The 25,880-nt window shown below is 44.0% G+C and overlaps 2 protein-coding genes across 2 annotated transcripts; one reads left to right on the top strand and one right to left on the bottom strand.

Moving 5' to 3' along the window:
* The first annotated feature begins 1,508 nt into the window (after positions 1–1,508).
* ctsd (cathepsin D) lies at positions 1,509–8,951 on the top strand. The gene is made up of 9 exons (XM_070961312.1): positions 1,509–1,664; positions 4,093–4,249; positions 5,633–5,756; positions 5,860–5,978; positions 6,058–6,257; positions 7,075–7,197; positions 7,482–7,626; positions 8,029–8,127; positions 8,397–8,951. Exons 1-9 carry the CDS (start codon positions 1,603–1,605, stop codon positions 8,556–8,558), a joined length of 1,191 nt encoding a protein of 396 aa, XP_070817413.1. The 5' UTR covers positions 1,509–1,602; the 3' UTR covers positions 8,559–8,951.
* A 729-nt stretch (positions 8,952–9,680) lies between these two features.
* cdhr5a (cadherin-related family member 5a) lies at positions 9,681–21,011 on the bottom strand. Its single transcript, XM_070961300.1, has 14 exons — positions 20,681–21,011; positions 18,261–18,433; positions 17,658–17,717; positions 17,476–17,565; positions 17,051–17,137; positions 16,481–16,585; positions 16,037–16,222; positions 15,169–15,259; positions 14,611–14,708; positions 14,284–14,490; positions 13,531–13,644; positions 13,379–13,445; positions 12,911–13,071; positions 9,681–11,819 (listed from the first exon to the last, which is right to left on the bottom strand). Exons 1-14 carry the CDS (start codon positions 20,769–20,771, stop codon positions 11,220–11,222), a joined length of 2,130 nt encoding a protein of 709 aa, XP_070817401.1. The 5' UTR covers positions 20,772–21,011; the 3' UTR covers positions 9,681–11,219.
* Positions 21,012–25,880: the final 4,869 nt, after the last annotated feature.

Genomic DNA, 25,880 nt, shown 5'->3' with positions numbered 1-25,880 from the left:
AATATATCATATGTGTGTACTATGCTATACTACACAGAGTTCAGTCGATTATTAGAGCTGTGATGCATTCCTGTCTCTGTCTGTCTGTCTGTCTGTCTGTCTGTCTGTCTGTCTGTCTGTCTGTCTGTCTGTCTGTCTGTCTCTCTTTCTGTCTCTGTCTCTCTCTGTGTGTCTCTCTCTCTGTCTGTCTCTCTTTCTGTGTCTCTCTCTGTCTGTCTCTCTCTGTCTGTCTCTCTCTCTGTCTGTCTCTCTCTGTCTGTCTCTTTCTCTGTGTCTCTCTCTGTCTGCCTCTCTTTCTCTGTGTCTCTGTCTCTCTCTGTCTGTCTCTCTCTCTCTCTCTCTGTTTCTCTCTCTGTCTCTCTCTCTGTCTGTCTCTCTCTCTCTGTCTCTCTCTGTCTGTCTCTTTCTCTGTGTCTCTCTCTCTGTGTCTCTCTCTCTGTCTGCCTCTCTTTCTCTGTCTCTGTCTCTCTCTGTCTGTCTCTCTCTGTCTGTCTCTCTCTCTGTCTGTCTCTCTCTGTCTGTCTCTTTCTCTGTGTCTCTCTCTGTCTGCCTCTCTTTCTCTGTCTCTGTGTCTCTGTCTCTCTCTGTCTGTCTCTCTCTCTCTCTCTCTCTCTGTTTCTCTCTCTGTCTCTCTCTCTGTCTGTCTCTCTCTCTCTGTCTGTCTCTCTCTCTCTCTCTCTCTCTGTTTCTCTCTCTGTCTGTCTCTCTCTCTCTGTCTCTCTCTGTCTGTCTCTTTCTCTGTGTCTCTCTCTCTGTTTCTCTCTCTCTGTCTGTCTCTCTCTCTCTCTCTCTGTTTCTCTCTCTGTCTGTCTCTCTCTGTCTGTCTCTTTCTCTGTGTCTCTCTCTGTCTCTGTGTCTCTCTCTCTGTCTGCCTCTCTGTCTCTGTCTCTCTCTGTCTGTCTCTCTCTCTCTCTCTGTCTCTCTCTGTCTGTCTGTCTGTCTCTCTCTCTCTCTCTCTGTTTCTCTCTCTGTCTCTGTCTCTCTCTCTGTCTGTCTCTGTCTGTCTCTAACCCGGCCGGTCCAGGCAGATGGCCGCCCACCCACGGCCTGGTTCAGCTTGAGGTTTCTGCCTGTTAAAAGGAAATTTTTCCTCCTCGCTGTCGCCAAGTGCTCGCTCATGAGGGAGTTGTCGGTCTCTGTAGATGAAGAGTTTGGTCTGTATGAGCTCTCTATGGAAAGCGTCCTGAGACAAGTCAGCGTGGGCACCGAGCACCGGCCTCCTTTCCTCAATGCAAAAAAGGATTATTTAAATCAGGTAGAAGGACAGGAGACATTTTATTGCACTCTGACTACTTTTACCTTTAATACTTCTGATACTTCAAAGTATATTTTACTACTAATACTCGAATACTTTAACGTAAATAAGATTTTCCGTGCAGGAATACTGATTACTGCCTCCAGCACTGGAAGCTGCTCACAGCCGCATCCATGGTTACAGTTCAACAAGCACCGGAAGTGTCGCAATTCCTGACCGGATTGGGACTCACGTGACTGTGACTCCGCTCCTGCAGTCAGCTGATAAAAGTCGGTGGTTGAACGACAACAAGTCGAAGTGCTCAGTCATTGTTGGGTCCATGTTTCTGTAACTCTCCGGCTGGAACAATGAGGATCTTCCACCTGTTCGTTTTGGCGGCGTTAGCGCTGACGGCCGAGGCGCTTATTCGGTAAGAAAAAGCATTCATGCGCAAATGTCGAGTGTTTTTGAGCAACATGAGCACGAATAATGCGGACTGACATGAACGCTAGCTGGAAACTTACACAATGTTAACTGTTACCTAACACTTTACGACAGAGGGGCCTGGTGGCGCATTTAAAATACTAAATATCTGCAGTGTTGCGGCGGCTAACGGCTACTTGAGCTCGTGCAGATAAGCGGGGAGCTAACGTTAGCTAGCTGCTAGCCAGCGTCCTTGTATTAGTCTGCGCTGGAGAGCTCGGTTGGTCTTGTGATTCAGGTTATGGCTGCTGTGGCCCGACACGCCTCCGTCGGCTGATAATAGAGGACTTTCCCTCGTACTGCTGGTTCATGTCAAACTTCGCTGTCATTAAAGGCTTTGAAAGAGGTCAACCGAGCTGCTGAGACTTGAGTTATGACGGGAAAACAGGAGGAACTACTTTATTAATCCGCCGAGGGAAACTCAGGAACCAAGCAGAGATGATAGAAGTGTACAAATCATTTATTTAAGTAAAAGTAGAAAAACCACATCATTAAAATACTCCATTGTAAATAAATACTATATAATAATGTTCTTTTTCGTTTTTAAAGCTTGCCAGGGCTTCACGGAAAAGAGGTTTTATCAGTGAGACTCACGTGGTTAATTAAAGGTTTAATCATAAAATAAAGTGCTGCGTTCAAAGAAAAGTATTATCAAAGTAGTCTCTCAGTGTTATATTTGTTACTGGGTCATTATTAATGATCTGTATTAAATATGTAAGCAGTATGTGGAGCTAAGTATCTGCTTCATACACTGTTGGGCTGTTTTATTATTATTATTGCCTGTTGTTGTAGTAATAATTAAAAAAAACACATTAAACTGATTCATATGTTCTGTAGGTAAAATCTTTATCCGGCACTAGTAACTATATCTGTTTAAATGCATGTAGTGGAGTAAAATATTTCCCCCTGAAATGTAACAAAGTACACTGTTAAAGTATTGTAAAATGTACTTGAGTAAGTGTACTTAGTTACTTTCCACCACTGGAGTCTGGTTTCCACCAAATGGCCAGCTTGGCTGCTGTACAGCCTTTGGGCTCTCTGCAGGGTGTGTGATCGTCTGCCGAGTCCAGACAGTATAAAATGAATAAAATAGTAAAGGGTGAGGCCTGTTCACACCTGTAACTGTGGCGCACAGGTAACCGCTGTCCTCACACAGTCTGTCACTCCTGAACCATGTTCTCTGGCACAGGAAGTTCCCATTTAAATCATTTATTTAGTGACATAGCAAGTGAAAAACAAGCACTGTGTCCTGTGGAAGAGTTAGAAAATGACCGTGAGCAGCTGTAATCCACTGTCCTCGGTTCATTACTCCTCAGCCGGTCGCCGCCCGGCATCTAAACAAAGTTTTTTCTGGTGTTGTCATCTCTCCACTAGCTCGCAGTGAACTTGTCATTATTACCCATCAGAAGACAAAATGTTTTCGGCCTCCCGTCCTTCGTCGGCGTCACAGTCATGCACTTCAGATGCCTCTCGGATAACAAACATACTGTACATGTGAGCCGCTTTAAGATAAGCGGCGTTTGTTTTTGCTTCTGTAAATAAAGTGACTTCTTGTCCTCGAGTCAACTCTTCTGCCATCACTACTTAACATGTTGAGGGTAAAGCACTGATGTGCTGCAGGACTCTGCATGGAAAATTATTCCCTGAAAGGCATCTTGCACCCTACTTTTCAAAGGCCTCAGGTAGCCTTGTGTCGGCGGGGTGATCTGGTATTCAGAGCTGTTTCGGTCACATGTTTTATTCTTGTTGAAGCCCGTTAGTGTCCATTCACAGACAGCGAACCTTTGCAGGCACTGAAGTTTATTGTATCAGCAATATGACTCCAGTGTTAATGGACGTGCTTTTAAAAGAAGGTTTTTTGTTTCGTTTCTTCAGGGGAAACTGTGATGATGCCCAGAAACAGTTGGTTTACTCTTCATGGACTCACTTATACATGTTGGCTGTGCTCCACTTTATTTGGGACACATAGCTGAAACAGCACAATGGTGCTGGAGTAAATCCTCCCTTTGTGAAGGCTGTGATGTTCAGTTTGTTTGTTTCAGGAAGGTGTTTGTGGTGCTGCTGAACTGTATTAAAACAGAGCAGTTTCTGTTATTCAGCCTTCTCTCGCTGATATAGATTGGAGGTTTTTTTCACAGGCATTGCACTCAGAGTATTTTACATCACCTTGCATGATACCGCTGTGCAGATACGGCTGAAATGTGGGTCAGACCTTATCTGCAAGGACAGCAGATGTGTTCGTCTCTGCTGCGTTTGTGCTTCATTATAAGATTCAAACACTACAAGAAGACTCAGGTGTTGGTGGTGATTCAGATCTGGAACCAGGCTGTGAATCGTCTCCTTAAATCGCCTCTTTCCCGTTTCTTCCCGCTCAGAATTCCCTTAAAGAAATTCCGTTCCATCAGGCGTGAGCTGACGGACTCGGGCAGAAGAGCCGAGGAGCTTCTGTCCAACACGCACTCCCTGAAGTACAACTTTGGCTTCCCCTCCTCAAAGGAGCCCACCCCAGAAACCCTGAAGAACTACCTTGATGTAAGTATCGCCGTCCAAACCACTGACCTGTGGACTCTCACGTCCTCACTTTCCCTAATGTGCTGCTCACCAGCTAAAAAGCCAAGCTGGGGGGGGCACAGAACAAAGCTGCTGTTGTGTCCACCTCTGCCTCCGTCTGTAAGTCCTCCCAGCTGAGTGGAAAATGAGCAGCAGGTCCTGTTTCGGCCCGGCTGAGTCATTCTGCTGAGGGCTGATACCAGCTTTGACTGATGGGACTGTGTGAGTGGCAGAAGAGGAACCACATGACTGCTGACTCAGCGCTGCCACCTGATCTTTAAACCTCTTGATCCTCGTCAGCTGACACAAAGTTTGTTTGTTTGCTTGCAGTTTTATTGAACATATCAACCACTGGCCTTTTCCCATCAACAATGAGGTCAGCCAGCTCCTCGGGTTTGTCAGACGTGTGAAGGTTCAACATGTCGCGTGGATAAAACTCGTACATGTTAACTGAGCTTTGCTTCGGCGATCAATAATTAGATTTAATGAACTCCAGTCTCTTCACTTTATATTAAAAACATTAGCTCACTAACTTCACCTTAAATCACCTTTAACTCGCTCATAAAACTGATGTAACACATGCGTCGTGTAAACTATGAAACCTCTTTAAGTTTTATGTTGTGTTGCTGAACTCAGTGAATTGTTGGTTAAAATTAATTGCTTTCATGCTATGAAACGATCTTCTGTGATGCAGCTAAGACAGTCTGGACAGTTTGACGGCAGAGAATCAGTCGAATCTGAGCACCACAGATGATGATGATGATGATGATGATGATGATGATGATGATGATGGTTTGGAGGCAGAAATCTCAAAGACAGGTGCTTCAAAATCTGCACAAATACAACCAAAACTGCCCAAACAGCCAGAAAGAAAAATCAGTTGTTTCTGCTATCTGAACCAACAGAAATCAGAGGATGAATGAAGAAGTCGAGCAGCTCAGAAACAGGAAGCTGTTTGAGGTCTGGATGACTCGGCGGGACTCTGAGCCGGTCTGAGTGCTTCCAGTCACATGACTTACTTTCACACAGCCGATCATGTGTCGCTGTAACTCTGAAGCGATGACGAGTGATTTATCGTCGTGACTCAGTAACTATCTGACCTGCGACCCGATAACCTTCGCTGACACCAACAGCTGCGAGTCGTCCTCAGCGCTGAGAACAGCCTGATCCTGGTTGTTGTTGTTGTTGTTGTTTGCATCATTAGCTTTAGTTGCTTTGCTGCTTCCAGGGATTATTGTAATCTCCTGAAAACATGGGATCAGCTGTTTACTGGTGTGTTTTTAAAGATCCTGGAAAGACGGAAAATCTCCTCAAGCTTTCGGGATGCTGATGGTTGTTGTTCTTCCGCCGCCTTTCTGTCACCAGGCGCAGTATTATGGAGAGATTGGCCTGGGTACCCCCCCTCAGACCTTCACGGTGGTGTTCGACACGGGCTCCTCCAACCTGTGGGTGCCCTCCGTTCACTGCTCCTTCTTAGACATCGCGTGCCGTAAGTGACGCACAGCTCGGCATGTGAGGTAATCTCAGTGGTCCAGGTGAAACGCCGAAGCTTTAAATAAAACGTCTCTCCGCTGTTTTCCTCTTTTTCACAGTTTTGCACCACAAATATAACTCTGCCAAGTCCAGCACGTACGTGAAGAACGGCACTGCGTTCGCCATCCAGTACGGAACCGGCAGCCTGTCGGGATACCTCAGCCAGGACACGTGCTCGGTAAACTTAGCTCGCATGTTAGCATCGCAGCGAGCTGTGGCTTCAGTGAAATCCTCTAACTCTGTCTGGTCTTTTCTAGATCGGAGACCTTTCGGTGGAAAATCAGCTCTTTGGAGAAGCCATCAAGCAGCCCGGCGTGGCCTTCATCGCGGCCAAGTTTGACGGCATCCTCGGCATGGCCTACCCCCGCATCTCTGTGGACGGGGTGGCTCCAGTGTTCGACAACATCATGAGGCAGAAGAAGGTGGAGAAGAACGTCTTCTCCTTCTACCTGAACAGGTGGGGAAGCACACAGGTTGTGTTGTGTTAGACTGTGTTACAGCCGGGTTTCCTGTCTGAGGTAACGTGGTTCACGTAAACCTGCTTCCACTGCAGGAACCACCGAGCTGGAACTTCCCTTAACTGAAACTCATCTGATGAGGTTCCTCTTTGTGTTTCCGCTTTGCTTGTGTGATTCATGTCATTAAAAAGGTGACAGAGGGTCATTTCATGCGCAGTTAGATGGGCGACTGAGGCCTGTATGGAGCTGGTTCTGGGTTCTGGGTCTCTGCTGGGGCCCAGAACAGCATCCAGAGCATCAAACCACCTCACGGTTCCTCTGCTCTGCTGCCTGCGTTGTGGTCCTTTATCCTTCTGTAATCAACAGTGCAGGAAAGACTGAGGTGAAAGTTTAACCACCTCCTCTCCTCAAACACTAACGGGGGTCTGGAGCGACAGAGCCATGAAGACGACGCAGAAGTGAAATGGAGGTTTCTCTCTTGCGTTTGTTGTAGCCGTCGCTGCTGAGATGAAACAGCTGCTTGACCAATTGGTCACCAGCTCCGCCAGCAGACCTGTGACAGCCGCTCCAGTTCGTCACAGCAGTGAAAAGGATAAATGCTGAGTTTAAAAGCTGCGTTACTCTCTGGCCTGAGCTGATTTTGGTCATTCAGGGAGACGTTCCTCAAACGTTGCTGCTGTCATTTTGAGAAACCTCCATCCAAGCAGGTGTCAGTGCCTGCAGGGCCGCTGAGATCAGCGCAGATCCAGACGATGGGCTAACGTTCATCGAGTTGTTTGCTGCTTCATCGGTGCTTTAACTACAGAAATGTTTCAGGAACCCGGACACCGAGCCCGGCGGCGAGCTGCTGCTGGGAGGAACCGACCCCAAATACTACAGCGGAGACTTCAACTACGTCAACATCACCCGTCAGGCGTACTGGCAGATCCACATGAGCGGGTGAGCGCTGCACTGTATGCTCCAAACACAGAGGGCCTGATGCTTCAGCAGCTGCTGATGACTCACTAGAAATCAGTTAAAAATGGCTGCGAGTGACGATGTGTCGACTGGTCATGTGACAAAAATGTTGTTTAAATCAAACATTTATTGGCTTTTTCTGCTTGTCTTTGTTTTTATATAATTATAGATTGAATATATTTAGATTTTTGGCTGTTTGTCGGACATGCTGTGATTGCACTTTGAATACTGATGTGTGTGTGTATGTGTGCGCGTGTACGTCACAGGATGACCGTGGGCACCCAGCTGAGTCTGTGTAAGAGCGGCTGCGAGGCCATCGTGGACACGGGGACGTCTCTGATCACCGGCCCCTCGGCGGAGGTCCGCTCCCTGCAGAAGGCCATCGGAGCGACTCCGCTCATTCAGGGGGAGGTGAGTCAAACCGACCCAAACTTTGAGCTGTAAAGATAAAACACTCACGACATGATCTGGTTTCCTTTAAAGGAAGGAAGTCTGACAATATTCAGAGTTTTCCGTCATGACAGCAGATGTCATGAAAAGATCAAAAGTTTGAGTAACTTCCTCTTTTTCCTGTTTTCTGACATTTTATAGACCAAAGAATTAATCAATGAGTCTAGAAAATAACCATCTGATTGTTAGTTGCAGCCCAGTGAAGTAATTTTGTTGAGTGTGTTCAGAAGCAGCTTTATTGTCCAGGTACGCAGACAAAAGAGTGAACAATGAGTTCATAGGTGCAAAAGTATAAACTAACAGTAAACAACGACCTTTCCGGTGTGCAGCTAACCACAGAACGGTGTCTGCTGCTTGTTTCAGTACATGGTGAACTGTGATAAGATCCCATCGCTGCCCGTCATCACCTTCAACCTGGGCGGACAGTCCTACGCTCTGACCGGAGAGCAGTACATCCTCAAGGTATGACGGCCTGCGGGACACGTTGTCATCCAGCAGGGGGCGACAGCGAGGCAGCTCCTGCACCAACAATACAACACTGTGGCTGCACGTTGCGTCATAACAAACGGAACAAGTGCAGCTCTGTTTGTGTCGGTGAAGGCAGGAGGAGGCTGGCGTGTCGTCTGAGCGGCGATGACACACTGATCCACTTGTTTCCTCACATTTATTGTCAAACGTTGCTCTGCTGCAGCCCTGTTTCTGACCGGTGTCTCTCTCCTCCCGTCGTCCAGGTAAGCCAGGCTGGAAAGACAATGTGTCTGAGCGGCTTCATGGGTCTGGACATCCCTCCCCCCGCCGGGCCCCTGTGGATTCTGGGAGACGTATTCATCGGCCAGTACTACACCGTCTTCGATCGAGACAACAACAGGGTGGGCTTTGCCAAGTCCAAATAAACACATCCTGCGTTACAGCAACTACACATCAATCGCAAAGCTAAAAATCCAAGTTTTGGGGGAGAAATGTGCAGCACACGTTTTCTGTTGCTTTGCAATCAAACAGTATTTAGCAATAGATGTTGTGTAGAGCCTGAATGCACTGATCTGAGGGATTCGTACGATTTGTGTCTGTGAGCAGATGGGCTGTGTGAGGGTGTGTGTGATCAGGGATCAGCTGGTTGTATCGGTGTTGCCCTTTTTAACATATTCGTGATTTTTTTTTTTTTTTTTTTTTAAATCAGGGATTTGTTTTAAACACTTAATTTGCGTTTTAGGAGGAAGTTGTTCCTCTTCTACTGACTTTGAGAGTATCTTAATGTGATTGGCCTGAATAAAAAGTTTTTAAAAGAATCTGTGTTTCGCAGTTTTAATAATGGCTAAATCTTGGCTGAAGGCTAACCAGTCACCTGGTTGGCATTTCTTCTTGGACTTGAAGTACTTCACTGACTCAGCACTCTTACAACATCTTAGACTCAGTTTTAAACAAAAAGGATCAAAATCAATGCAGCGGAGCCTTTATGTCCCTCTTGTTCTGCCTTGTGAAAACTGGTGACTACATTACCCACAATGCAACAGCTAAAAGAGACATTTCATTAGAGGTTCAGGTGTGTTATGCTAGTAGCACTTTCACCTGGAGCTGCTGCAGAGGTCTGCTCAGATCAGTTTTTCTGACTCCACGGCTCCATATTTTTCTCTTTTCCAAACTTGTCTTCAGACACAGACTCGAGTGACATCACTTGAGGCATCTGCAGCCACAAAAAGCTCTCTACAAGTCTTTGAAGGGCTCCCCTTTAAACGAGCAGTTTGATCATTTGGGAAATGTGCACTTTGTTCCTTGATACCAGCGTTACATCTGCACACTGAATCCAAAACTATGGCCAGCAGCCGCTTAGCTTAGCTTAGCATTAAGACCGACTCTACCTGCCAGCTCCTGGAAACTAACGTGTAAACATGATTGTGGTTGAAGTTTTTCTAACGTGAGCTATAAATCCATATTTCCCAAAAGGTGGAACTGTTCCTTTGAATATCAGTTTCCCACAGGAGGCCTGTGTGAGACATGAACCAGTGAGGCGATCCCTTCAGATCCTTCAAACTTTATTATTCCCTCCAGCACTCGACACGATCACTACGATGTACAAAAAGTCAGCTACACATTAACGACAGATTTATCCACGAAGGTAGTTATTTAACTTACATGCTCAATAAAACACAGTCCACGTAAAAACATCCTCTCAGCTGTTTAGTATTCAGTAGATGACGTTTGTCTTCACGGACGTTTTTCACTGTGAAATCCAGAGACGTGTGGTTCAGTTTAGTAAAGCTCGGACAGAGAGCGTGCAGAGAGGGACGAGACTGAAACCATCACAGCACCACACTGACGAACCATCGGCTTCTGGGCCCATGGGCGACCCCTGACCCCTGACCCCTGACCCCTGACCGTGAATGAGGAGCAGGACGGGGGGATATGGGTCAAATCTCAAAAGTCTCATGGTAAATTGATACTGAAAATTGATAAACTGTAAACTACATTTCCTTAAAATCCAGTGAAGAAACTATAAACAAAATAAAAAGAAGGGAATGTTTGTCCTTAACGATCAAGCGACTGAAATCCTGACAAATCCTGATGAGAAGGCATCCTTTATAACGGGTTTACTGACGGTTAATTAATCATTTCCTAATGTGCTGTAGATAATTCATAAGTTAATAAGAACAATTTGTCTTTTTACCTTATAGTTCATCAGGTAACAGTAAAAGAGCTGCAGAGCATCTGAACAATACTCATTAATAACAGCTTATTAACATTTAGACTGAAAATGTATCCAATTAATTATTGACATTCATAATTACAGATGATCTTAAACAGCAGAAGTCAAGTTTCCATTATATTATTCCTAAATTAATTACTAACAAACTAATGAAGCTGTGAGTTAGAACTAGAGCTGCAATGATGACTTTATAAAAAATTAAGAGATTACATGAAACCTTTTGGTGGTTTGAGCTTTTTGACAGAGAATGAGCTGCGTTTCCTGATCTATCAGTGTAGTAAATGTGATATAAATACGTTTTCTGATGTTTTATAGACCAAACAATTAGTCAGTTAATTGAGAATATGTGATGATGATGAGAAGTTACCCCTAAACCATTTATGAACGATGCCTTATTAGACAGTGGGATCAAGAAATGAAGGCGGCTTCGTTTCGACTTCGATCTTACTTCAGTAGTTTTGTTTGTTGTTTCACACCTGAGGGGATGCTGAGCGGAGCAGTTCTATGTCTCCAGTTTCCCTGCAGCGTGTTAAAGACTGTTACCGATGAACATGACAACCAAAACTACCAAACTAAACCGAAGCTGCAGTCGCCAAGTTACAGACAACATGTTTACTTGGCCGTCAGCGGAGACAAACGTGTGTTTTGAAGTTACTTCCTCAGTCACTGTTTTCTAAGATGCTCACTCACAGCAGAACATTAACACTTCGTGGATCCTTGACTCTGCAGCTCTTGCAGGTGTCCAGACGTGTGGACCGTTCAGACCTCCGCTTCAGGCTGCTGTCTCCAAAAAGTGCTGAGAAAACAAACAGCTGAGTTTCATATCATGGAGTTTGACCTCTGACCTCTGCCATCAGCCCTCCTGCTCCTGGCTGCCCTTCTTTGTTTCTGAGCTGGTATTTTCATGGTCCTGCTTCTCACTGGGCTCTGTGTTCTGGCTCTCCTCCCCGCCATCAGGCTCTCTCACTGGGGCTGCTGGGTCTCTGACAACCCCCTCCATCTCCACCTCCCCCTCCAGCTCCTCCTCAGTCTCCTCCTCCACCCGGCCCACAGTGTCTGGGATAATCTCCACCTCGATGTCAGAGGAGTCCTCGCTCTCCTTGAACCACACCGTCTTCTGGCCCTCCTTCCTCCTTTGCCTGGTCAGGATGGACCTCGCGCTGTACTCGTCCCCGTCTCCTCTGCCCCTCCTGGACGGCCTCGCTGAGGGGCTCCCCTTGGGGATGTGGTTGGTGTAGACGCCGCAGGAGGAGCAGTGGCGGCTCCGTCTCTCCAGGGGGATGACCCGGCCTCGTGCCTGGGGGAAGGTGCTCCGTCTGGGGACGGCGTTGTTCCAGCGCCTGGCACCCCCGCGGCTCGGGTCGCCCTCGTTCTGGAAGCCGTCGTTGGTGTATTGCAGGGAGTCCCTGTGGCCGGACCGGGGACGCTCGGACTTCAGGCAGGGGCCCAGGCACTGCAGGCAGGAGAGAGGCCCCTCATTAATACAGCAGTTAATGAAGCGTGGAGGATATTGAGGCATTGTTCAATGTTACAGATGCCACCCCGGCTCCCGAGAGTGAGCTAGGTTCATTTGCTCTGTTTTAACACAGAGCCCTTCTGTGGATTTCAGCTGATAAATATTCATCGAAGCCACACAGGAGGAGCTCTGCACATGCAGCATTAAGCAGCTGATTCTGACGCTCACATCTAAACCATCACAGGATGGACGTGTCTGCAACACAGACAGAAGAAAGGCTTCACCACTGTTTGACCGCGGCCAAAAACATTATTAGTTTATATGGAAAACAATCATTTTATTTCACACAAAGGCGGTTAAAAATGTTGAATGTGAGGAGCTTCTTTCACTTCTATGACTCCATACCACCTACTTTAATGCAGTAATGTGTGATTACATCTCATTCTATCCATTGACTTGCTTTCCTGCTGCTTAAAATGAGAAAATTGATACCACTCATGTCTGTGCATTAAGTATGGAGCTGGTGCCAGGAGGCGATTAGCTTAGCTTAGCATAAACAGTGGAAGCAGGGGGAAACAGCTGCTCTGGTTCTGTCCAAAGTTCAATGTCTACCAACACCTGTGAAGCTCAGTAATTCACATGTTTGAGCTCGTTTGTTCACCTGTACAAAAACTGAAACATAAAAAAGAAATTTGTGGATTTAGGGGGAGAAATAATGACTGAAGGGATAAAAACATTCATCAAGAGAAAGTTAAAGCACAAACACAAACACAAACACAGAGAGCCGTTTTCACATTTCTGATTGTGGGCAAACTAAGTAAGATTTTTAAAATGTACTAATTATGTTGTTTTTGTCCACTTTGGACAGAGCCACGCTAGCTGTTTCCCTCTGTTTACAGTCCTTATGCTAAGCTACGCTAATTGCCTCCTGCCTTGAGCTCCAGACTTAAGGTAGTCATACCACAGCGGCATCAATCTGCGCATCCAACTCTCAACAATAAAGCAAAAATATGTAGAAAAAGAACCTAAAATACCAAAAAACCCAAAGCAAAATGTTTCCCTCAAGATGCAGTGAAACACTGACGGACCTCACAGATTTTGTCCATGCTGCCGTTTCCCTTCCACAGGCGGGAAATCAGGAAGCCAATCACAATGAGGCAGAGGACCAGCAGAGCTGCCATGACCAGGCCCAGGAGCGCCATGTCGCCCGGACGGTAACCCACGTTTGAGGGAGACGGGATGGCCACGGCTGCAGGTGGAGACAGGTGAGTGATTTGAGATTACACCTGCAGAATGTTTATGCTGAGGCTGACAGAACATCATCATTCGTGTTTCCACGTATTTAAACAGGATGTTAAACGTTACAGGCAGAGCTCGTCCATCAGTTAGAGGGAGGAAGGAGATTCTGCGACCATTTGGATGTCTAGAATTTGTATTCTGACCAAACAGCATAAAAACAGTGAATACACACAGCTGTCAGAGGCTATTTCCTGCTATTATTTCTGATATTTCACTTTGATTAAGCAGTTATAATCACAGAGAGTAAGCGGTCTCACCTGGAATGACCTGAACAGAGAGCGCAGCTGTTCCAAACTCTCCTGTCGTTGTGTCCACGGCTCTGAGCTGCATTCAGAAAACAAAAACACACTTTAAATAAACTGCACAAAGGCGTTTTATGGTGCCTGGTTTTAAAAAGTTAGCGCATCACCTGCAGCGCGAAGGACTCGGTCTTCACAACCCTCTTCAGGATCACAAAACCGTCCGAGGTCACGTTGACGTAGCTGCTGTACTGAACCTCATATTTCACATCTGGATTCACGCCCTGACACAGAAAGACAAATAAAAACGCTCAAAAGAAAATAGCTGAAGCATTTCAGGTCATGTATTTAATTTAAAGCTGCGTTTAATGAGTTCTGACCACTAGAGGGCAGACAGACACAAGAAGAAACCCACAGAGGTGCAGCACTGATGTGCCATCGGATTATTCATTTGTTAGCTTCTGGGTTAGCAAACCGCAACACAAACCCACATTAAAAGACTTTTTTTTCCATTTTGCTTACGATTACACAGTCGTTTTAGTGCCTTTAAATGCAGATTTAATCCTGCAATAACTGTTTTGACCAGTCAGGAGTTGCTGCCGCCATAACATAGATGACACATAACGATGGTGGACTTGTCAGCAAACAGCTGCTTATGAGACATCCACCAATTCCAGAGCAGCATCGTGTGCGTCCACCTGATGAGTCCAATATTCACCCTCTTTTAGCTCTGTTTTTGGCCTCCTCCAGTTCCCGTGGGAAAAATCTGCCTCTAAGCAGCTAAATGCTTCACCAGCTGGTCTCTAACTGGCCTTTAACTATTTGGAGTAGCAGATTGATAGTGAGAACAGACTTGAAAATAAAAGCGTGAAGACTGAATTTTAGTAATTATTAGTGATTAGTTGGACATAAAGAGGACTGACGGTGGCGAAGTCCTCGTCCCGAGCTCGGACCCTGAAGGGCCGGTTGGTGCTCCGGTCTCGGAGGATCATGCTCTCGGGGACAGAGTTGCTGTAGATAAATCCTTCGTATCGCTCCCTCTCGAAGCGAGGAGGGTTCCTGCTCTTCTTCATCACCTCGATGATCACCTGCGTCACCGCAAACTGATCCCTGTTGGTCACCTGTGACGCCTGACGACCAGGTGAGGATGAGAAGATTTAGAGCAGAGTTACAGCCGATGTCCCTGTTTTCTAATAAAGACGTTCTTCCATTCAGAGCGTCCACAGACAAACAGAAACGGGCTGTTTTACCAGAACAGTGAGAGCTATCGGGCCGATGATGTCAGCAGCTTTGGTCATGGTGATGTTTCCTGTTTCCTCGTCGATCTGGAAAATGTTTCCTTCATTTCCTGATGAAAGAAAACGACAACAAAAACAAAAATGACAGTTTTCTTTGGACTTTCCTTCCGCTGATAATAACAATACATTTTAATGTTTTTGAGCTTGAAAACTTGAATTCTTCAGTATTTTCTACAACGTAGAGAAACAGTGTAATAATGAAATAATGCGTTTACACATCATCAAATATCCACAATAAATAACAACAGCTCGGGTGAAAGTTTGGAAGAAAACCATTGATGGAACAAAACCCAGAAATCTGTGGTGTGAAACAGACAAAACGTGTCCATCAGTCGCTTTCAGGTCCTTCAAGAACAAGAGTATCGAAGCTTGAAGGAAGCAAAAGACCCAAAAACATGAAGCGCTGCAGACATTTTGTTTGCGTTCATGAGTCGATCTTAGATTTTCATCCCTCTGGTACAACTACAACTAAAGATACTGCTAGTTGAAGTAACGTAGGTGGGTTCAAACCTCGGAGTATTCTGTAGCTGATCTGCTCGCTCCTGTTCTTGTCTCCGTCCTTGGCGAACACTGGACCAGGTTCCAGCACCAACGGCCCCTCCTGTGGATTCAGATCATCATGAACTGATTCTGCAGACCACGTCTGTATCATCAGTGGTGGAGGAAGTATTCAAAGTACTAATACCACACTGCACAAGTACTCTGTTGTAAGTAAAGGTCCTGCATTGGAAATGTTACTGAAGCATGTGAGTACAATCGGGTAAAATGTGCTTCAAGCATCCAAAGTAAAAGTACTGAGCGCAGTAAAGTGTCCCCTGTGACTGCTGTCCTCTTGCCTCTGGTCTCTTTAGATTACTGTGTCTCCTGCATTCACGTCAAAGCAGGATGTTCCTGTTGGAGTTGGTTGAGGTGGAGCTCATCTTCAACTGTTTAATAAAGGACTCAAACTAATGATTCCTTTCATTCTGGATCAATCTACTGATTATCGTCAATCGATTGATCGTTTGGTTTGGAAACATTGTGATAATAGTGAGAAATGTGGTCATGAGTCCAAAGAGACACCTTCACCATGTTTGTTTAGTCCAAAGCTCGACGTTATGACAAATACACTCAAATCATTGCTTTATTATTAGATTAAAAATCTTAATCTGAGAAGTAACTACAGCTGTCAGATGACCAGCAGAGAAAGTGGAATGAAAAGACTCAAGTCAAGTACAAGTACCTCAGATTTGTACTTAATGACAGTACTTGGGGTGTGTACTTTCAGCCTGTGGTATTGGTGTCTCACAGGTACACAGTGAACGTTGGCGATTCGGTCTGGATTGTTGAGAGCGACGCAGTGAGGTGGATTAACACACATTCACGTTCACTCGCTCACCTCCTTCTCGGTGAGATTGACTTTGCCTCTGTAGCCGCCGCTCACGCACAGTTTGGAGATTCCTAAATTTGTCCTCACACACGGCTGAAACCACGGCGGCCGGTTATCCACGTCCTTCACGAGCACCGTGATGGAGGCCACCGACGTGAAGAAGGGCTCGTTGGAGGCCGAGCCGTTGAACGTGTCCTGGAGCGGCAGACACGTTTCATTCATTCACTCGTTCATTGAGGGGTGAAACTCATTCACGGACAATGACACCCAGAAAAAAGACATTTAAACCATCTGATAGACAAATTAAGGTAATTCAAATAAATACAATAATGTTTAACTTTGATCACTAAAATAATTGAAATGTAAAATAAAATACAGAAAATATGTCAAACAACTTTGGGAGGTTTAAGATCAGATGTAGAGATTTAAAGGAGGTTTTGGATCAATGATCACCTGCACATGTAAAACCAGAGAGATCTTCTGCACCACATCGTAGTCCAGGATGCTTTTCACCAGAATCTTTGGGCTGTTGATGTTTTCCAGGCGGAAATATTTATCCTGGTTCAACACATAGAGAGAAAAGCAACAGATTTCTAACATGAAGTAACGTTAAATATGATAAACTATATTTCTACACCTTTTAAAACAAGCTGCAAAATGATTCACATCAAAATAAAAGATTAAGATATTTCAACTGCACATTTTAGATAAAATACAGAAAATTAAATGTAATAAAATAGACGGCAAGAGATAAAATATTCTAAATTCACTCGTTTGTCTTTGAGGGAGCTTTCGACTCCTGAACTTCATCGGCAGCACGTCACAGAAACACAGTAACAGAAAATGTTTGTTCTCTCATCTTGTGACCCTCTAAGACGTCTCTGGAGACCTCATGAGGGGTCCTGGCCCTCAGGTGAGGAACCCATCTGTCCTCACCTGAGCTCTTTACACTGAGCATTAACGAGCATCGTCTTCTGTAGATTAACACATGAACATGCAGTACTTATACTCCATCGTTCTTACCGTCGCAGACTCTAAGCGATAGAACAGCGGCTCTGAGTCCACATCAGAGGCTGCGATCAGTCCAACGCTGGAGTTGACCGGAGTCAGCTGCAGGAGACAAGACACACCGTCAGCATGAAGGTACCACAGTGTACAAATACTGCATGTCCTGCATTAACACTTTGATTCAGGTAAAAGTAGGAAAGTATTAAAAGTACCAAAAGTAAGTAAAGTACATCAGTAATAATAGATTTGATTCTAATCTTTGATGTATTCACGTGTTCAACACTTTGATGTTACAGCTGAGGAGTTCAATGACTCTGATAATCAGTTAGACGTAAAAGAGTAAAAGGTGGAAGTATACAGTCACATAACAGGTACCTGAAAAGTGTACTTGAGTAAAAGTACTCAGTTACTTTCCGACACACGCGGCTGCGTCCACTCACCTCATTCACCTCGAGCACGAAGTGGTTTTGTGCGAAGTTCGGCGGGTTATCGTTCACGTTTTCCACCAAAACCTCGACAGACTCGTTGACCTTGAAGAGAGCGGAGCAGCAGCCGGATCAGTTCGTGTTCAGAAACATGTTTTCGGACGTGTTTGGTGAAGCAGAGGTTGTGTTTCACTCACTGATCTGGAGCCAGCTCTGCTGCACTGCACCCACACCGTCAGAGCTGCACTGGACAGCGACTAACAGACACACAGACATTCAGCTCATTCAACAGCTGATGACACACCGTAAGTCAGTGTTGAAGGAAGTCACATTTCACAGAGTTACAGCTGGACTGGGCCCTGATTGGCTCCCCTCACTGACAGAATCTGTCCAATCAGATTAGTTCAAATGATTTCAAATTCAGATTCAGAAGGATTATCTCACAGCTGCTGCTGTCGGCCATTTTTTTTATTGTGCAACAGACCTTTTAATCTGAAGGACACACTGTTGAAACACTTTGTAATCCTGAGACATTGTGTCCAAACAATACCTTTAAAACAGAATTATAATCCCCATTTGTCCTGTTTGGACGTTACTCACATTGCATGGGATTAAAGTGGATTACAGATAAATTGGCCAGTTATTTTCTTAGTGTTGTTATGTGATTATGTTGAGTATTGGTGTGTATTTTTACTGATGCGTATCGAGAAATCACCGTACAGAAAAGACAAACAGTCACATGTTTGAAATTTCACTAAATAACATCATCATTGATCCAGCATCAGTCGGGATGCAGTCACCTCGTAGTCGAGGCCTTTCTTGACCATCAGGGCGTTTCCCTTCAGGTAGAACAGATCTTCAGGGTTCACGGAGACCTTCAGCGTCACATCGCTGCCGGAGCTGATCTTCACCAGCTGGACGTCAGCCGTGTTGTTTTCTGGGACCGTCACGGGGCCCGGAGGAACCGTGCACACTGAGACAGGTGAGAGGCAGCGGGCCAATCAGAGTTTAGAGAGACGTCAACATCAGGCCTGAAACATTCGAGCTGTTTGAGGAAAAAACTGCAGATGTGATGATTATCAGGTGTTCATGAGCTTTAATTACCAGCTACGCTCCTCTAAGTGGTCACTTTTCAATGTACGCCGGGTTTTAACTGATTTGGGGAAAACTGCCTTTTCCTACTCTGCCCCATGGGCTTGGAATAATCTGCAGAAGGACCTTGGATTAGAAACACTCATATCAATGAATACATTTAAGGGCATCATAAAGAACGTGGTGAGGGAGACGCGTGGTTGTTCTTCTTGAGAGGTCCACTCTGCTATGTTTTAATAGTGTTGTTTTATGGTGGAATATTGTATGTTTGTTTGTTTAATATGTCGGATTTGTTACATTTTAATATGTTGTGACTGGCTGCTACCTTGGCCAGGTCTCTCTTGTAAAAGAGATTTTGAATCTCAGTGGGACTTCCTGGTTAAATAAAGGTAACAATAATAACAAGGACATTCAAGTACATCTACAAGTACTGTACTTCAGTATAAATCTGAGGTACTCTTTATTACAATTGAGACCTTTAGTCAGTAATTACTTGACAAATTCAGATTTTTGCACACAAAGCATAAAAAATACACAAACTGAAGAGATTAGTTGATCAGTCGACTGGTTGATTGACAGATAATTGTTGTCATTATCATTAAAAGTCATTTTTCCTGTAAAATCATTCGATGTTTGAATTTTTCAGATGCTTGTCCTTTGAATGATTTGACTAATTTGAGTGTATTTGTAATAAGAAGATAAAACTTTATTGATCCCACAGCTGAGAAATGAAGTCGCCAGCAACTACTAATAAAGCAAAAAAACAGTGGCACAGAAGGATCGAGATAAAAAGTGTACAGGACATCGAATAGAAAATCAACTATGTATAAGTACATTATGTACAGATTACAAAAATACTAAGTGCCATTAAAATACTATTGCCAATAATAGAAAACTATCAATGTTGTGTGTTGTACTGCATATTATTATAATAACGTTGAGTTTTGGACTAAACAAACATGTGAAAGCGTCACTTTGGGCTCACTGTGACCACATTTCTCACCATTTTCACAATGTTTCCAAACCAAACGATCAATCGATCGATGGAGAAACAAGAGGACGACAGTCACAGGCGACACTTTACTGCACTGAATACTTTTACTTTCAATACCTGATAATACTCGTACTTTGACTTCAGTAACATTTTCAATGCAGGATTTCAACTTGTAATCAAATATGTTGACAGTGTAGGATTTTACAGGACCTGGATACTTCCTGGTGATGTTTCAGCACATGTACTGTACCAGCATTAAAACATCAAACCTAAAAGCTGTACTAGCTGCAGTACTTGTATGCCTGGATTACTGTAAGTCTTCAGAGGCCTCTCTGACTGTACACACACAGCAGCCAATTAGATTGTGGTGGTTTAATTAAAGAAATTATGAACCAAACATAAACTGGAAAAATTAAGATTTTAAAACCAGATTCTGACAAAATTAGTTCAGCATTTTAAGAAACACTTTCTGGTGCAGCGTTAGATGAAAACACCGTCATGTCTGTACGGTACATACAAAGCTCAAACAATCAGCCTGTGAGCTTAGCTTAGCATAAAGACTGGAAACAGGGGAAACAGCTAGCCTGGCTCTGCCTGAAGCGACCAGCACCTGTAAAGCTCATGAACACTTTATATCACACAAACATCAGACCTAAATCAGGTTCTTAATCAAATGTTAAAGGTCAATATCGAGTCAAAATGTTTTCATCTGTGAGTGTTTTTTCACGCTGTAATGAAAACAAACTGTGGTCGTCTGCAGTAAACATGAATTAAGCCTTTGACACAGAGACAGTCGTTCTGTATTTTCTCCTTCAAAGCAACGGTTCTCAACCAGCAGGCCCCAAAATCTGAGGGGTTACCTGATGATTTCACGTAGTTATGTTCATTTTTTTCTGACTTTTGTCTCATTTCTGCATTTTTCCTTTTAAAATCTGGTTTCTCTGCAGACCCCTAAAAATCTCTCAAAATAGAAATCAGAAGAGGAAAAATTCCCTCTTCTTTTCATGAGCCACTGCTTTAGATTAAGACCAGGAAATATCAGCTGCCTGTCTGCAGCCTCATCCTCATCCTCATCCTCATCCTCATCCTCATCCTCATCAGCAGCCACAGACGAGCCCTCAGAGCTCTACTCACGTCTTTCAGCCGGACAAACTGTACAAAAGCTGGCGGCCACGATGCATCCGAGGACAACGTTCACAGGTTTGCTCTTCGATTTCAGATCCATGTCCTGATTTCAGAGGCACCAACAAAGGAAGTCCCGGCGGAGGATGAGGAGCCCGTGGTACCAGCTGGTACTCGTCCACATAATGCCCCGTCTGTGCTGCCCGGCGAGTGGGAGTCGACTACAGTTGCAATGTTTGTGACTTCATCTTACGGGCACATATTGCATTAAGCGCCTGCCAGCAGAGGACTCGCAGCCTCCTACTAAAATACTTGCATCTGCTTTAGCTGGACGGGTCATTCTGCATCGGTGGCCCTGATGCATTCTGGGAGGAATCCAGCAGAGGAATGTTGACAGCTGGAATATTTCTAAGATTACCATTTATATATGTGTGTGTGTGTGTGTGTGTGTGTGTGTGTGTGTGTGTGTGTGTGTATAAAATACATACTGCACATAGAGGACACAAATAAGTACAGTAAACATATGTGAAGTCTTGGGTTTGCATATTTCACTCAGTGAAAACTTCAAATAACTGAAGTGTTTTCATGTTTTCATGATCCTGTCAGTCAGACGGATTAAGAGGTTATGAACAACCTTAAAGCCTCTTAAGGAGGCATTGAGGAGGAAACTGGACATGTGAAATGGAACAAACTGAAACTGAATGCAGCTAAAACAAGAAACAAATAAAATAATAATGTAATGTGAAAATAACCTTTGTCACAGTAAATTAAGACATTTGTCAGTAAATGTTGAACGTGCTCCTCAGCTGGCCTCATTTTTCCAGTCAGGAACTCATTTTTCCAACACCACTTGAACGCGTTTTTTTTTAATTAGCATTTAAGTAAAAATTTGAGCTAATTGTACTTAACTTCCATTTTATGCTTCTGTCTACTTCTACTGCAGCACATGTCATTTGAATTTTTTAACCCACGACATTTTTACAGATGAAAGAACATGAACAAGTACTTTTACTTTTGATACTTCTAGTACAATTTGCTGAAAATATTTCTGTATTTTACTTCATTACGTTTTGGACTGCAGAGCATTTCTTCATCGTGTCCTTCCTCTGCCACGGCTTGTTACTAATGTTCAAATTTGACCAAAATGATGATGTTCTCAGGGCAGAAAAGCTTAATTTAGGTCATGACACGATACCAAAATCTAAATTAAATTATTTTTGTATTTGTAACTCACACACACACACACACACACACACACACACACACACACACACACACACACACACACACACTGTACTTTATTTTGACTCAATCCCACACACACCATCATGTGCTGCAAATATTCACTAGAGAACCAAATGTGGATTCATCCGCCGCTGAAAATAGTCCCCAACATGTTTTCGTCTCCATCCTGTCTGAACCCTCAGACACTGACCGTGACAGAACGTTAAAGGCTTCACGGCAGGCTGCAATACACTGCACACACACACAGACACACAAACACACACACACACACACACACAGGCACACAGGCACACACACACACACCGCTGTCCCACCCTCTGTGTGGGAACAACAAGCTCACAGTGTCATGATGAAGCTCATACATTATGCTTCCATACAGAGATGCTCCTCTCTCTCTCTCTCTCTCTCTCTCTCTCTCTCTCTCTCACACACACACACACACACACATATACACACATACACACACTCTGCTGTTTTCCCATCTGACCAGCAGGAGGAGCCTTCATATCAACGACAGTCAGCGCTTCAATTCAACTTTATTTATCCTGCCAGATCCAGTAAAAAACACACAAAATAAACAGGAAGCAGGCTGAAACAAGGCTGTAAAGTTTAAACACTATCAAACAGTTTTTAAATTAATATCCAAATATTAAAATGTATCAAAAACAAAACACAACGTAATGAACAAAAATAGACCTTTGAAGAGCTGGAGGGTATAAAGCACTTCACCCTTTCAGTCCCATTATTATTATTTGCTTTCCCGCTGCCAGTTCAGACTCTTATTAGATTCAAACAGGCGATTTGCACATTTTCTTAGAATAATAAGGAGTATTTGAAAATGACGATTAATTTGAAGCGACTAGTTGGACTATGAGGATTACAGCAACACGTAGAATTCAGGTCCGCCTTTAAAAAATACTTCTGAACATGTAATGCAAAGTTGTCTCTATTTTTTATCCACGACAGTTTAGTTTCTGATCAGTGTTTCAGCCTCGCAGAGCTGCGAGTGTGTCTGTAAACCTGCAGTCTTGTTGTGGTCTGTATTTAGTGTCTGTAATACAAACCTTTGGACTTTTAACTGACCCATTTTTATATAATAATTTGAGCAGTGCTGGTGATGTAACTGTAACGGGGTTGGTGGGTTTTAGCAGAGAGGCTAATCTCATTAGAGACCTACTTAAGAATTCTTGTTCTGCCCAAAGCAGAGAAAGACACAGAAATGTTAGTTTACAGTGTTTTTTATTCAAATTACTGGTGTAACTGCTGCTTTTCAGAGACGAGGTGGACATCTAATTTTAAAATGACATAAAGAAAAAAATCTAAACTTTACTTATTAATTCATAAGCTCTTAGAGAGGAAGACTCAACCTCACATGAGAGTCTGAGGTCTGTGCTGAAGAGCAGTGGTGGAACAAATAATCAGATCCTTAAGTAAAGAACGCAGTACCACCAAGTAAAATAAAAAATACTGAAGTACAGAAGAATAATCTATACATCAAAAGTAAAAATACTCCTTATGCACCACTCATAACAGTCTGCAAATACTATTTACAATTTTTTTAGGATGACTTTTTTTATCCCACCCTTTTCTACTTGTCGTGTTTAACTTGCATGCACTCATTGTACTATTCTATCCACATTATTGGTACTGCTGTGAAATTGGAATTTCCCCTCGCGGGACGAATAAAGGAATATTGAATTCTCTGAATTCTATAAGACCCACTGTTCTCACATATTTTATTCCTGGATCATTACTGCTGACATTTTAATGTCTAAGTAGTATTTTGAAGTTGGTTGTGTTGGAGCAAATCTTTTCCATACTACGGTGGCCCTGAGAGCTCAATGCACTGCACACAAACAGACGATCACATGCTGTATATTTGCAGGTATCGCTGCAGCGGTGCAAACAAACCAGGGTCTCTAAATGTCACGTGACATCAAAATCTGGCCTGATGCTAATTAACCTTTCCATATGACACAGACAAGTGATGCACCGTCCTCCTGCCTGACCTGCATCAGCGCTGAGAGCGAGGGTAAGTCACGTGGTCTGACCTGTGGCCGACCCTGTGACATCACAGCTCAGGATTATGGGATGCAGGTCAGTCACATGGATGACATGTGAATGACAGAGTGGCTGCTGGGACAGTCTGAGGAGCTTTGTTATACGCTGGATCCTGGACCAAAGATGGCGCCTGTTCAGTCCAATAAGAATGGCTCGCCTGGCGCATACGCAAACAAATAGCTTCCGGGTTACTTCTGTGATGAGCTGCTGCAAAAAAATCTATAAATAAATTTGATAAACATTCAGCAAAATGAGCTTGATAAAGATTTTTGTGTTTCTTCCGAAAACTGTAACCTATACTGTTCAATTGGAGAATAAATGTGTGTAGCAGTAGATCTACTGTGCTTGATTTCATATAAAGGACTTAACAGAGCTGACTTCTAAAACACAGACTGAGTCATAAAGCAGGATACATTAATAAGTGATGGTTTCTTTTTTAAAACCATATTAATAAAACCATATGAGAGTGAACTTCAGTGGGTTTTGTCAGCTCTGAGCTCCCAGCCGACAGCAGGAAATATGTGTGTCTGTCGGAGTGTTGAGGAGAAACATAAGAAGCTGAAATTTTACATGTCAAAGGGTTTGGCGTTGAGGCGAAGCAGCTATCTGTCTTTAACTGCCTCCACTCACCTCTTATCTGCCTCTGCTCGGCCCTGTTGGTCTTTCCCCGCCCTGTGCCACCAGTCTGACATTATTTTTGACTTTTTCTATTTGTGTTTTCAGCTGTCTCTCTTTTGCCTTTATTTTTCTTCATCTTCCCTCTCTCTGCCGCCACTGTGGGACATTAATCTTAATTAGGTGGTCAGGTTTCATCACTCCTCTTTCAGGCTGGGAAGGATCACCACTTTCCTCTCTCTCCACACACACACACACACACACACACAAATATGCACTGTCCCTCAGTAATTAGCCTTGTCCCCTCAATCAGCGTCTTATGAATTTTTCAGACCAACTCGAAAACGTTTCCCTCCCAGACGAAACAACGAGCTCCCACCTTCTCTAAATATGTCTGCTGTATGAGAGGGTTATCTTTGATTTATGTGTGCGTGTGTGTGTGTGTGTGTGTGTGTGTGTGTGTGTGTGTGTGTGTGTGTGTGTGGCCATGTATCACTCATGTTGTGGGGACATTAATCTGTTTGGCACATTGTGGGGACCCCCTTCCTTGTGGGGACAAAATGTAGGTCCCCATAATGTGAACCATAGAATTTTAGGGTGAAGACTGGGGTTAGGGTTAGACGTGTGGTGGTTATAGTTATGGTAACGCTCCAGGAAATGACTAACTCTATGTGATGTCCCCCAAAAGTGATGAAAACCAAACGTGTGCATGTGTGTCCGCGTGTATAAGTCACGTTGTGGGGACATAAATCTCTTTGTCACACGTGGGGACAAAACGCAAGTCCTTCAGTGTAAATCCTAAAATTTTTATATAATGAGACTCGTGTCAACATGAATGACACAAGACCACACATTCACACAAACACACACACACGTTTAGGGTAAGGGTTAGGGTATTGTTAGCTTGAAGCTCGGTTCTTTATTGGAAGCCCAAGAACTGTCCGGAGAAGTCTTCGGTTCACAGTCAAAGTATTTATTCAAGGTCACATTTAAAGCAATGCAGCGCTGGTCTCAGAGTGTCAGAGTTCCCGCAGGACCTCAGCCAGAATGAGCATAGTTGTCAGACAAAAGTTCACTTTTATGGTGTTGGGTTTGACCAACCCCGTACAATAATCAGCTATAAGTTACAGAATATAATTGGCCAGTTTCCAGGTCCTAGGCACAGCATATCTTGTTCTGAACATGATATGACAATGATAAAACAATGTGAGTGTGTGTGCTGTTTTCAGGCGTGGAATTGATGTGACAGACATCATAAATACGAATGAGAGGAGTCCTTGTTATCAGGACT

The sequence above is a fragment of the Chaetodon trifascialis genome, chromosome 1 (assembly GCF_039877785.1).
Source record: "Chaetodon trifascialis isolate fChaTrf1 chromosome 1, fChaTrf1.hap1, whole genome shotgun sequence".
NCBI classification, from domain to species: Eukaryota; Metazoa; Chordata; class Actinopteri; order Chaetodontiformes; family Chaetodontidae; genus Chaetodon; species Chaetodon trifascialis.
Note: the sequence above shows the minus strand (reverse complement) of the source record. Positions and strands in the feature narration are given on the sequence as shown.

What these genes read in the sequence shown, in the direction of transcription:
- ctsd (XM_070961312.1), top strand. Translation starts at nt 1,603, where the DNA reads ATGAGGATCTTCCACCTGTTCGTTTTGGCGGCGTTAGCGCTGACGGCC. An exon ending in ACGGCCGAGGCGCTTATTCG is followed by an intron (nt 1,665 to 4,092) that starts GTAAGAAAAAGC and finishes CTTCCCGCTCAG; the next exon opens with AATTCCCTTAAAGAAATTCC. An exon ending in CCCTGAAGAACTACCTTGAT is followed by an intron (nt 4,250 to 5,632) that starts GTAAGTATCGCC and finishes TTCTGTCACCAG; the next exon opens with GCGCAGTATTATGGAGAGAT.
- cdhr5a (XM_070961300.1), bottom strand. Translation starts at nt 20,771, where the DNA reads ATGGATCTGAAATCGAAGAGCAAACCTGTGAACGTTGTCCTCGGATGC. An exon ending in AGAAAGGCCTCGACTACGAG is followed by an intron (nt 17,718 to 18,260) that starts GTGACTGCATCC and finishes TGTGTCTGTTAG; the next exon opens with TCGCTGTCCAGTGCAGCTCT. An exon ending in CAGCTACAGAATACTCCGAG is followed by an intron (nt 14,709 to 15,168) that starts GTTTGAACCCAC and finishes TTCTTTCATCAG; the next exon opens with GAAATGAAGGAAACATTTTC.